This window comes from Oxyura jamaicensis, chromosome 5, assembly GCF_011077185.1.
Source record: "Oxyura jamaicensis isolate SHBP4307 breed ruddy duck chromosome 5, BPBGC_Ojam_1.0, whole genome shotgun sequence".
Classification (NCBI taxonomy): domain Eukaryota; kingdom Metazoa; phylum Chordata; class Aves; order Anseriformes; family Anatidae; genus Oxyura; species Oxyura jamaicensis.
The window spans coordinates 52,979,536-52,991,901 of NC_048897.1; the positions used below are offsets into that span (position 1 = coordinate 52,979,536).

The window sequence follows — 12,366 nt, forward strand, 5'->3', positions numbered from 1 at the left end:
ACAGACGGGAGGCGCTTGATGAGCTCCTCCAAGATCACCAAGTGCCCCCAAATTAAATAATGCCAGAACTGAGCTCTCAGACTGGCTGCGGAAGTGTTGTTTCTGTTGGCACAAGTGAGACCAGGAGGGATTTCTTTGGTTTTGTGACGCCTGTGCAAATTTTATTTGCAGCTTAGAGTGAAGGGATGGTAAATGAGATTCATTCTTTTTTTAAAGAATGTAGTTAGCTTGGCAATTCCTTAAGCAGACTTTGCTTGCTCCTAGATGGGGGACATTTAGCCAAATCACAACGTATTAGCTAGTGCATGTGCTAAGTAAGTGTTTTCCTCAAGTAATGTGCATTACAGAAACAATATACTGCTGGGATGAGTGATCTGGCCCTAAAGACAACTGTTCCATCCATTCTTTTGCTGTTAGAGATTCTTTATTCTCTGAAACATACATATATTTAAATCGAATACAAACCATATTGCCACTCAATAAGCAAATCAGCACCCTACTGCAATGCGTCTGTGTTTTGGAGCTGATTTAAAACATCACAGTTACATTTTGAGAACTTCATTAAAAATCTAGTGGCTATTCCCTTTCCTCTCATGCAGTGATTGTCTTAAGTATTTAAGAAATGGTTTGTTGACACGTTCTTATCTGACAGTTGAGCTGTTATTTTTTGGCAAAAAAAAAAAATCATTCATATTTAAAAACTTTAGCAAAATCAGTATGTTTGCTTTCCTTGAAAATGCACGTTGGCATCACGGGCTTGTCTTATTGCATTATTACTCCTTGATCTATTTTTGCAGAGATTCATGTAGGTTGCTTAAAATGCAGTCTTGTTTTTCCAGTTCATTTACCGAGACAACCTAGCGCGTTCACTGTGCTCGCTAAAGAGTAAAGCTCCAGCATGCCATGCTTAAAAAGGGCTGGGTTTGTCATCCTGATTGCAGCCACATTCATTGACTTGTCACTATGTAATTATTTTGTATGGAAAAAAAAGTGTCATTCATAAATAGCTTTTAGAAATCACAGGAAAATGAATTAGCTCACTAGTGACAGGAGTGCGCTGTGTGCCATTCAAGATCCATCCGGGGAAGGTTGTGGCACTGCGATGTGCTCAGCCAAGTCATCACCGCTGAAATAGGAAATTTGTCCTGGGATACTTTCCCCATCACGGAAATGTAGTTGTTCTTACAAGCGTAAACCCTTTAGCTTAAATTTAGGGACTTAATCCCGATGCCACTCTGATAATTCTCTCTCCTGTTGCCCCGTTAAAAGCAGCGGTCTGGCCACTGCAGGCAGGCTGCTGTTTGACATGCAGGACCACATCCCTGCTGCTGGCCGTAGCGCCGCCGGCAGTTCCCAGCTCGCCCCCGCTGCTGTGCCCTGCGCTCCGGCGGGTGAGAGCGGCGGGTCCTGGTGTGTGAACTCCTGCTTCGCCCTGTCACGGGGAGGGAATGAGAAAGCTTTCCCTTAAAACCATCCTTAGCGGGGTTTAATAATTAACCCGCCTTTTGTGAGTGCCGAACAAAACGGGGATTAAAAATTGAAAACCTCTTTTGAGAGCTGCCTAGCCGTGGTGCAAGAGTAGGAAGGTCTGTGCCAGTGGGGCGGGGAACAGGGCAGCTCTTGTTTAATCCCACAGACTTGAGTGAATTCCTCTGGGACTTGACCAGTTTAAAGTCCTGAAATGGATTCTGCTGGTTTATATCACATTTCAGCCTTTCTTTAAGGAGGAAGGGAAGGGTGTGTACTTGAAGGCGGTGTCACCACATGCAAGGCTGTGTCTGATCTGAGTGCACGCAGATGAGAAGTCCACACCGTGACCTTTTCCTGAGAGCAAGATAATGTGGCCTGCTTTCAGTCAACAGGTGCTTCAACACCTTCCATTACACTCTGAAATTGTGCCTTTCCTTGAAGGACTTGCAGTGGTACATCCCTTATACGAGATACGCAATGGATTTACGGGGATCTCAGGAGGGTCCCTCGCCCGGTGCGTGGGGGCAGCAGAGCCCCGTGACACCGCTCTGCAAGAAGTGAGGATGAGCCTGGATTTATTCTGCTGAGGCAGGAAGAAAATACTTAAACTCTGTGTCTGGCAAAGGCAGCAGGGCAGTTCTGCATTTAGCCGTAAACCCTTCTTTATTGCAGTGAGCGGACACTCGGCTCCATCTCCCTGCCCCTGTGCACTGAAGAATTCTGTCCCCTTGGGACACTGCAGACCAGGATCTGCTCTGCAGACAGAATCCACCCTCAGCATTACCAAGCTTTGGCATGGTAACACCTAGAAGGGTTAGTGAGGATAGGGATGAAGATCATGTTTTGGGGAGACCAGGGCTGGACATTGCAGTCCTGAATGCATTTTTGTCACTAAGATCCACCAGAAGAAAGGTTGTTCCTTTGATATTTTGTTTGTTTGTTTAATATATATTTGTCTTGTTAGTAGTTTGTATGTTCATTCAAGCTGTGCATAACTTCTTTACAAGAGTTCAAAAACAGTAAGGAAAACAATAGCCCAGACAAGGAGTTTCTATTCATTTATCTGAATAGAACAGAATAAAAATAGAATACAATGCAATGCAATGCAATGGTTTAGTTGGAAGGAACCTTCAAAGAACATCTCCTCCAACTGCCTGGTCACGGCAGGGCTGACCAGAAGGGAAAGCACATTAATGAGAGCAGTGACAGCCCTGGGGCACCAACCACCTCGCTAGGAAGCCTGTGCCAGTGCCTGACCACCCTCACGGTAAAGAAATGTTTCCTAATGCCGAGCCTGGAGCTTCCCCGGCACAGCTCCGTGCTGTTCCCACCTTCTTTCACTGGTGACCAGGGAGCAGAGATTCCTATCTTCTCTGCACTTGCCTTCCTCAGGGAGTTGCAAAGAGCAACGAGGCCACCTCAGAGCCTTCTTCTCTTCAGGCAGGACAACCCAAGTGTCCCCAGCCCCTCCTGACTCGCCTCCCAGCCCTTTTACCAGCTTTGATGCCAGTCAGAAAGCACCGGGTCTGCTGCACTGTGTGGGTCAGCGTTGATGCTGCCCATGAGCTGAACAGAACCACTGGACCGCAGGGAAGGAAGGGTGGCAGTGAGTGAGGATGCATTCAGATTAAGGAACAGTAAACCTGAAATGTGTGACACTGGCAGAGTAGCTATTTTGCTTCTGTGCAACTCAAGGACTATAAATCCTTCTGCATGTAGCAGGTGTGGAAAAAGCAGTGTAGAGTACGGGGAGTTTCTGTTGCTCAGAGTCAGTGCTGCACACACAGATTCATAAAGAATCAAAACTCACACAGCATTATTTGGAACTATCCTGCCCAGCCCTCCGGTCGGAGGATGGGGACAACCTTGTGTGTCTTTCCTCATGGTGACTGCATAGTTTTGGTCACCCTCCACCGGCTTCTGAAGGTGCCAAGGTCTGCCAAGACGTTGTCTGCACATAAGGAACATTTTTCCATCTCATTAATAGTTCTCTGGAGAATATTCTGACATTAATGTATTTCAGCTTTGGGTTTGGCTTTGGAATTGGCGACTGAGATTCTTCCAAGTTTTTGTATTTCAAAGCATCCTTCACGTGTCCCCGGTCAGACTCTGGAGTTGGCCAACACTCCGGCAGTTGCTTCCATTAAATGTGCAATCATGAAGTGCAGTTCAGTAACGGGGAGAGTCTGAAGGTCGTGAAATAAATTAGCAAACATAGAGCACAGCATGTGCCATGTTAGGAGCACAGAAAAAATCAGGATTTTGTGCTAAAAGGCCACGAAGCCCTACATGTTGAATTTCCTTGATGTTCTCTTGTATGTTTTCAAAGTGCGTACCAAAATTGTCCCAAAGGCCACTGAGCTTCTACGCAACAGAGAGTAACATCTGCCTGGATCAAACCCACGTTGTGCACGGTGAACTTTTCGACCTTAACTTAGAGCTCTCATTTCACTCAGCAAATGTTCCATTTTCCTGGGTTTAAATATTTACCTGGGTTTGCTTGGCTGTAAATATTTTTTTGTGCCTTTCTATAGCAGCTCCTAAGTGGGTGGCAGCGGTGGCCTTGGCTGCAGCTCCGAGCAGCTCTCTCCTGGCAGGGTGCGGCTGCTCTGAGCAGGTCTGGTGCCATCGAGGCATCACGTGGAGGTGCTTCCTTCCCGCAACCGGCCTTTCACTGAAGACAGATTCAGGTAGATTTTTATAAATGAGACCTTTTAGTGTATCCCTAGCTGCACAAGCATTCAAGCAGCAATAAGCGAGTGCCTCCAAATCTCTGATATTTACTACCAGCAGGATGAAAGCAAGTGAAATAAGTGAGAATTTCCTGGAGAAGAAGTGAAGTTCTCATGGCTCTGATATCCGTGGTTGGTGCACTGCTCCTCCGTGGGCGATAGCCATGGTCCCTACACCGCTGCAGCCCAGGTGACCTAGAAACTCAACGACTCCACTTTTAAACAAGACGTAAAAAGTTAGCCTGTACCTATATGCTCGAGACTAACTTGTTCGAGCTTGTTATACGAAAAATGAAGCTTCCTGCTTTATTTTCAGTCCGCGGAAGACTGCAGTCCCAGTCGGTTGATAATGAGCAAGTCTCTTCAGACTGCCCCGAGCAGGTCACTTCTCTGCCTGGCACGTCTCCTTGGTCACAATTTGGCTTTATTGTATTTTTAACTTCTATTTTCATTCAGCAGAATGCAGCTTCAGACACATTCAAATATGTATTATGTGCTCACAGGAGGGTTTCTGATGAAAGCTGCACAGGCACTGGCTGCAAAACGGAGCATAACATTTTCTGTCCATGCCATAGCCCAGTTCTTGTACCCATACCTGCACTGCTATGGGTCTGGTTTGCCATAAAGGAGAAAGTGAATACAGGTAAGTTTTTATTGCCTTTCCGATCAAAGAAAGTTGCACCTAACGCATACAGTTTGTCCCTGCATGTAAGGTTATTAAAAGTAACGAAACACGGAGAAAAACCTTCCTGCTCTGAATACCCGAAACTGCAGTTTGGTTAGCAAGGGGACCAAAGTGGCCTAATTTTGATTTTAAAAGGTGTTTTTATCATCAGTCATTTGTATCAAAAAAAAATAATAAACAAAAGGCAGTGTAATTAGCAAGTTTTTAGTAGGCATTAGTGCTGTATTTTGATTTTACTCTGACAAAAATGACCTCTCCTATTTCCTGGGTTATCCTGTATTTAAAACTTCAGCTGTAATGCATAATTAAAGATAGCTTAATTGTTGGATCCTGTAGCTTCCAGAACTCTTGTACCATCTCTCCTTAACTTGTTCCCATTTGTTTCTCTTGCAAATATCAAGCCATAGTTTTGGATCACGGACAGCTGTTTCTGGCATCTGAACCACGCATCCATCAACTCTGTAGTCCGTGAAAAACCACACTGCGTCTTTGGACTCCAAGTTCCTAATTAATAACAACTCAGGGACATTCAGTTCATTTAAAAAAAAAAAAAAAAAAAGAGGATTTTTGTTGGTTTGTTTGTTTTGATGATTTTCTCTGTACCAAATAAAACCAATTACACAAAGATGCAAACGCAAAATAAATCAAATGAATGGCAGGAGAAATACAGAATGGCAATTTAAGGTAAAATAAATCAAATGAATGGCAGGAGGCATACAGAATGGTAATTTAAGGTAATGTAAAGAAGGCCAGTCACATGCCCAGCTAATTACTGTTAGCTAATTGGCTCGGCACGTCCCTGGCCCCAGCAGGCAACCCACACGGCACTGGCCTCTTGGTCCCCCTTGCTGTGGCGGTGGCTGCTGTCCGTGCTTGCAGGGGCGCGGGTACAGGCTCAGCACAGCAACAGATGTGGGGTTTTGACAGTTCCAGTGATCGCATGTGAAAATATTAGAAAAGAAGAGAGATGTCATCAACAGCAATATTACATGATGCGCAGTGGAAAATCAAGTGATGATAAGCGTGGCAGAGCACGCATTGCAGCTGGCCTTGTTATTTTTGCCTGAATTACAGGTATTTGTCACCGTGAGTCATTTCAGGGCCGTACCTACCCTTTGAAATGAAGCTGACACAGTTACCACCTATCTGATAAGGTTTGTGTTGAAAATGAGGTAGCTCTGATTACATTGCTGGGCAAACGTGTTAAGAGTAACCACTGGATGTCTGCAGCAGACGAGGCAGAGGCTGCGTGGAAGTGTTCCTCTGCAGCGGGCAGATGGGTAGCAGTGGTTGTCCATCAACCAAGTATTTCCCATTGCTCTTTTATATATGTGACTGCTAAAGAAAACTCCTCTTTTTTTTTTTTCCAAGAAAAATCAATTGTCAGCATTATTATAAATTGTAAAGAAATGACTTTAAGGACTGCAAGAGTTTTTTTATCGGAGAATGCAGTAGATGAATACGCATTGCATTCGGTTGTTGTTAATTAAAGAGGTGCTTGTCTGACTTTTTGAGTCAATGAAGAAATTTATGGCTGAAATCAATAGGCCAAGTACAATGGACTACAGATGTGTTTATTTTTTAAAAACATAACTGTGCATATAGGCAATCAATATTTAATCATCCCATAGGATTAATTTCTCGGGAAATCTATATGTTCGAGTCTTTTAGAGAATATAGTGTTGGCTGGTTTCTCAATAGGAAACAAGGAATAAATACCCTTTTATTGACAGCAGAGAGGAGACGGTTTCAGCCTGTTGCAATAAAACGTTGCCACGCTTTTACACCCTTTCTCTGATGTCAGGGGAATTCATTTCACTCTTCTGTTAGTTTTAGGGAACAAAGATTTCTAAATATTCTAAGGTAACCAAGATAAATGAAGAGTCCCCGTGAAGCCTTCTGTGCTCTGGATGGACTGAATGTGGGTGTGCTCTGCTAAATTAATTACAGGTTAGACACATGAAAATGCTAATAAATGCTCGTGGAGCTGAAGTGTTTTTTTTCCTCAGTTCTTTTACAAGCATTTACAAACCATTGGAAAACTGTTCTTTCAGTTTGGTCAAAGCAAATTTCCAAATGCATATTATATCTTATCTTTGTAAGGATATATCAATTTGTCTCCTTCAAAAATTCCTTCTCAATGAACCTCAATTCTTCCTAAGTTTAAAGCTCCAGACACACAAGTGGACATCCAGGAAGGAGTTCTACAGGGATGTTTAGTTCTGATTTCTCTCTTTGAAGAGTGAATTTCATTTTTTAATGTAAAAAGGCACAGCCTGGACATTGGAGAGAGGCTGTACGCCCCACTCCAGCATCTTTGCTCCATCCGTGCTGTTGGGTAGAGGGTTCCAATGAGGTGGGCGATGCCCGGGTGGCTCCTGCCCACTCAGGGGAGCTGGAGGAGATGCCCAGACCTCTGGAGGCAGAGAGGCATTGCTGCAGGAGCAGGGGCAGAGGCCAGGCTGCTCTTGGTGCTGGATGGCCAAAGGCTGGGTGAGCAGGAGCTTGGGTGCTGCTCCAGGGGTCTGGCTTTGCAGAGCTGCCCCAGCTTCATGCACGGAGCTTGAACTGCCATGGAAGGATCTGCACCCTATATTTAGAGGGTCTGGACTGTTTCAGCATTGGTGCCTCAGCATCATACAGAGCTTCAGAACTGTTGAGCCAGCCCAGGGCATCACTGCTGTGATTTGGAAGGAGACCCTCCTGGTGTCCAGGGGACCCTGCCTGGTGTCCAGGGCTGCTGAGCATCTCCATGCAGCGCCCAGCCTGCTGCAGGGGCTGGTACCAGTGTCCCCAGCCCCAGGAGGGATGGCCCTGGGCAGCCCCTTCACCTTCAGCCCCCCGCTGTCCTTGTTCTGCTCAGGGTTGAGCTGAACATCACGGGAGCTGTGTGGGTACGGGCTTTCTTTATTCATTTGTTCAGCAGCTGAGCTGAAAAATCAGGCAAGGGGATGTTTTGTGTCAAACCTAGCGACAATTTTGAGATGTTTGTGGATTTTTTGTTTTTTATATTTTTTTTTATGGTTTCCATAGTAAAAACAAGAATTAGAACAGAGACGGTGCTGATTGCAAGGCAAAAAGATGTGTGTTGCTTCCTATGGAGAAATACCAATATCCAGTACGGCTTAGGATGCATGTACTGAAATGAAAAATCAAACTGTTTTCCTTTCAGAATGAATAAAGCCATAGAATTGCTTTATTTGCTTTTGTGGGTCGTTGTAGGAAAGGGTGATAATCCAAAGCAGCAACAGAATTTGATAGAAATTAATGACTAGCTTTAGTAATAGGAAACTTTAAAAATGTATTATTAATTATTTAAAATACTTGCTGAAGTACGTGTTTCACTATCCCCATATCCAAAGGCTGTGTGTAATAGGGAATATTTTTTACGGTAAACCTCTGTAAGGAGTCAGGAATACCTCAAAGCAACAGCTAGCTGACTTCAGGCAACTGCCGGGGAGTCCGTGTTAGCTCACACAGCCCGTGGCACAGCATTGTTAGCACAGCATTCACATGGCATTGGCAGCCAACCTGCTGGCATGAAGCATGCAGCACAAAACACTGATGATGTCTGTTCCAAAAAATGATATTTTTTTGTTCTGTTGTTTTTGTTGTTGTTGTTTGTTCTTTTGTTTTAATGTTGAAAGTAGGCAATGTTCTGCAGAGCTCTGTGTTCCTTTGGTTCTTAGTTTTTGTGAAAGGGATGGGTACAGTCATGAAATAACGATTAGCGGTGTGCAGCTCGCCGCTGACATAGTACATTGTTCAAAAAAAGTCTTGCAGAGTTTGGAAAATACAAATGTGTTTAAAAATATGGAAACATAAACCGTTGCACATTAAAAATATAAAAGCATTCTGTCTACCACTAGGGAGTGCGGCAGACTTACAGACATTCCCAAACTGCTGGGTTGTTTGTGGCCAAAGGCTTTCAGTTTCTCACCTCGAGCAGCAGCTTTTGTCCGAGAGCACTTCCCAGTTCAACTGCACAAGATGCAGCGAGCATCCATCCATGCGGGGCAAGTGAGAAGGTTCATACAGGCAAATTCCCTTTAAAAACGCAGTCCAAACCTTATCATAAGATTATTGTCTTCTCAGCAGCACACCCCTCGCCCTGCTCTCAAGGACAGCAGTCTCCTCGAGACAAGGCTTATCGATTGCTGGGCGGCTCCCTGGCAGCCCAGGGAGCCGCGCGGTGCATTATGCATCAGTCCCGCTGCGGGAAAGGTCCGGACGCCCTTTCCCTTCATTTCTGCAATGTTTCATACAGCCTGGGCTGGGAGCACGTAGCGCGGGTCACAGCTCGGTGGCTGCTGTGCCTCGCGTGGCCGAGGAGCAGAGCGGTGGCCTGGCACCTTCTCGCTCCTCTCTGTTCTCCGTACATCAATTTGGCACGGCTGTCCTGCAGCACTCAGCTTTCAGGGCTTTCTGGAGGGTTCCTGTGGTGTAGGTACATGGGTGTGTGGGGTGTAACAAGGGCTGCCCATCGGCAGAGGACAGCAGGAAGGTATCCGAGTGGAGTGAGCCTCCGTGCCTGCCGATGCTGGCTTTGTGGGCTGTGGGGTGTCAGAGTGACACGCTGCCGAGCCCAGCTGGTACCCATGGCGTGTCCTCCTTCACAGGTAGCCAACGAAGAAACAAGGACAAAAAGATGAATTTCTGTTAAGCTGCATTCACCACGTGGTTCATTTTTTTGTTGGTCAGTCCTTATGTACGAAGAGCTATCAAAGATCTGGCATCGGACAGAACCTGTCAAATCTGAATGTTTCACGAGCTCCGCTGGGATGATCTTGTAAAAATATTATAAACACACATATCTGCAGTACCTTTATTAGCTTTAATAATTTATTAACAAATATAAATAAATTAGAAATCAATTAGCCCACGGCCCCTGGCCCTCTGTCTCCCCCTGCCCCACGAGCTCATCCGAAAGCTTTCTGGTCCAGGTCCTGGGTGTTAAAGGCAGACTGCCGCCCTGCGCACGTGCAGAGGTTGTGTTAAACGTAGGAACTTTTCCTCACGGTAACCTGCTTTTACATTTTTAACCTTATCTGAGCTTTTTTCCCTAGCGTTTCTCATATGCATGGCTTTACCCCTGCGGGGCCAGCCCTAAGGAGCCACCTGAGCCTGTAGCACGGCATACGGCATGTGCAGGAGCAGAAATAATGGCACAGATGTGCTCAGCATTGGTTTAACCCATCCCTGCAAAGGCTCAGATCGCAATAAAACGCACACTGACTTCAGTGGCACCAAAATGAGGACAAAATTCCACATTCCCAACTTTCTCGAGGATTGCTCTTGCTTTTTGCTTCACAGTCTGGGTTTTATTTAATGGGCATAAATTGTACGTGTGCGACGTGGTTTAATGATCCAGGAATTGACATCTCTTTCCCGCTGCTATAAAGTGAAAGCTTGAAGTCTCTTCGTATTGCTGCAAATATCATTTATTTGGATGAAATGTGGTAGATTTAGTACTAGATTACAGTGATTTCCATGTGCATTTTTATTACATCTGCAAATTGAAGTTTTGGAATTAAAAAAAAATGTTTTTAATAAACGTGAAGCTTTGCATTGGTGAACATGGGAATACTAGGAATTTCCGGGCACTCACAGGCACGGTGTGCTTAGTGAACTTCTCATTTTAGCTGAACTGCACCTGTACAGTTGTCTTGGGATGCATGGTAAATATTTAATGATTTTTCCTTTGTTTCCTGGAGATAGTGTCTGTAATAAGCCTGAGTACCTGCAGGTAATACTGAAATGTCAAGTCACTCTGCTGCCCAAAATGTGCGTAATTTCTACTTGTTTGTGAACCAGTCAACACAGTTGCAGAGACAATGTGGCACTCTTCTTGTGGTGCCTTCTTAACTAGGTATTTTTTTCATTGCTTGGTAAGGCACATAAATAAAAGAAACTATAGATTTTGAAGCTGAAAGCACTGCAGTCTATAAAGCACAGAAATCTATGCTTTGGGTTTTTTTGTTTTTGTTGTTTGTTTGTTTAATAAAACAGCCTCTTGTTTGCTCCTATTGACTTTCATTGTTCTCTCAATCCATCCATCTTTGAGACCACAAGGATTGCTGATAATTGTGCACTAGCCTATTTCTTTCTCGCTCACCGAAAGTGGTAAGTGCTTGGAAATCAAACTGCCTTCCAGTCCTTTCATTAGCTCCAAATTCCCCCCAGATGCCAACCGTGGAGCCTCGCTGCCTGTAAGGGGAGGCGATGGGCGCCGATGGAGCGGGGCCAGCAGCACATGGGCAGCTCTGGGACCCGGGGCCCCCGCCTCAGCCTGCTGTGTGCTGCCACAGAAAACACCTCTGGCACCATGCTCGGCCAGAGGTGTTTTAAAACCATGGGGGAAACTGGGCTGCCAGGCATGGGGAGCCAATTTAGTGGTCAGGCACGAAGGGACAACAGGACTCATGGGGAGCTAGTAAGGTCAGCCTCTGGAAGGTGATGAGATGAGCTGAAACAGACAGCTTTTTAAAATATTTTTTAAAATTTAATTTATTCATTTATTTATAGGAAAAAAAAAAAAGGTTATTAAACATTTTAGGAAGTGGGTTTGAAACTTAGGGGCAGATTTGCAAAATACTTTAGGCTCCAAAAGACGGGCGAATTCAGTGAGTGTTTGAAAAATGCCTCAGCATCTGCCTGACGGTGGGAGTGGTAACGCACCACCACAAACTGGGCTCTCGGTGCTTTGCTGCAGTCTCTGAGAAACTTGGGAAATCCCTGGGACCTGATTTAATGCCATACTTCCCTGCTGAGTGCTGCGCGGGACCGGCAGGCGTCGCGCTGCCCGAGGCTGGCGTGGGACCTGCGTAGCACCTGAGGAGCTGATGCCGTGACAGTGGGAACGGCAGCAGGGTGGCCTCACTGATGGTTTGGCAGTCCGTGGTCTCCCCTCTCTCTTACAGAAGTGCCCAGCAGCAGGTTATTTCAGGGAGGTCCAGGTTCTTGCTGTAACTAATGAATCCTCCTTGGTTGTTTGAAGGTTTAAGAAAACCCCCAGGGCAGCACAGGTCTGCGGCTGCTCCCCTGCACTCCAATGGTGAAAACGGCGTCTGTCCCAACAGCTCTGACATTTCCATCCTTTTGATTTTAGGCTGGACAACAGCGTTGGTGGGAGCAGGAAATTACAGTGAATGGAAACATCCAAAAGGGAGAATTAATTACCTACAACCTCACTGAGCTGATCAAGCCAGAGGCATACGAAGTCCGACTAACGCCCATCACCAGATTTGGGGAGGGGGACTCAACCATTCGGGTCATCAAGTATAGTGGTAAGAAGATCCTTTTGTACGAGGAAATGAGTTGTGGTGCCCTCTGTGGTGCCTTTGGTCTGCTGCTACAGCTGCATTCTGTTGCATAGGGTGTACTAATTGCCAGTCCAATGAATTGCCAAAATCATATGAGTTTCTATAACATAAAAGGAAAAATATAACAAATTAATGTTATCTTCATGAAAATGTTCTT

The 12,366-nt window shown here is 45.3% G+C and overlaps 1 protein-coding gene across 1 annotated transcript in view; it reads left to right on the forward strand.

The window, feature by feature from the left end:
- MDGA2 (MAM domain containing glycosylphosphatidylinositol anchor 2) overlaps positions 1-12,366 on the forward strand; it is a 320,012-nt gene that overhangs the window by 280,424 nt on the left and 27,222 nt on the right. Inside the window, exon 11 of the mRNA XM_035327104.1 lies at positions 11,996-12,173. Within this exon, the coding sequence (XP_035182995.1) occupies positions 11,996-12,173 (178 nt within the window). The remainder of the gene's footprint in view (positions 1-11,995; positions 12,174-12,366) is intronic.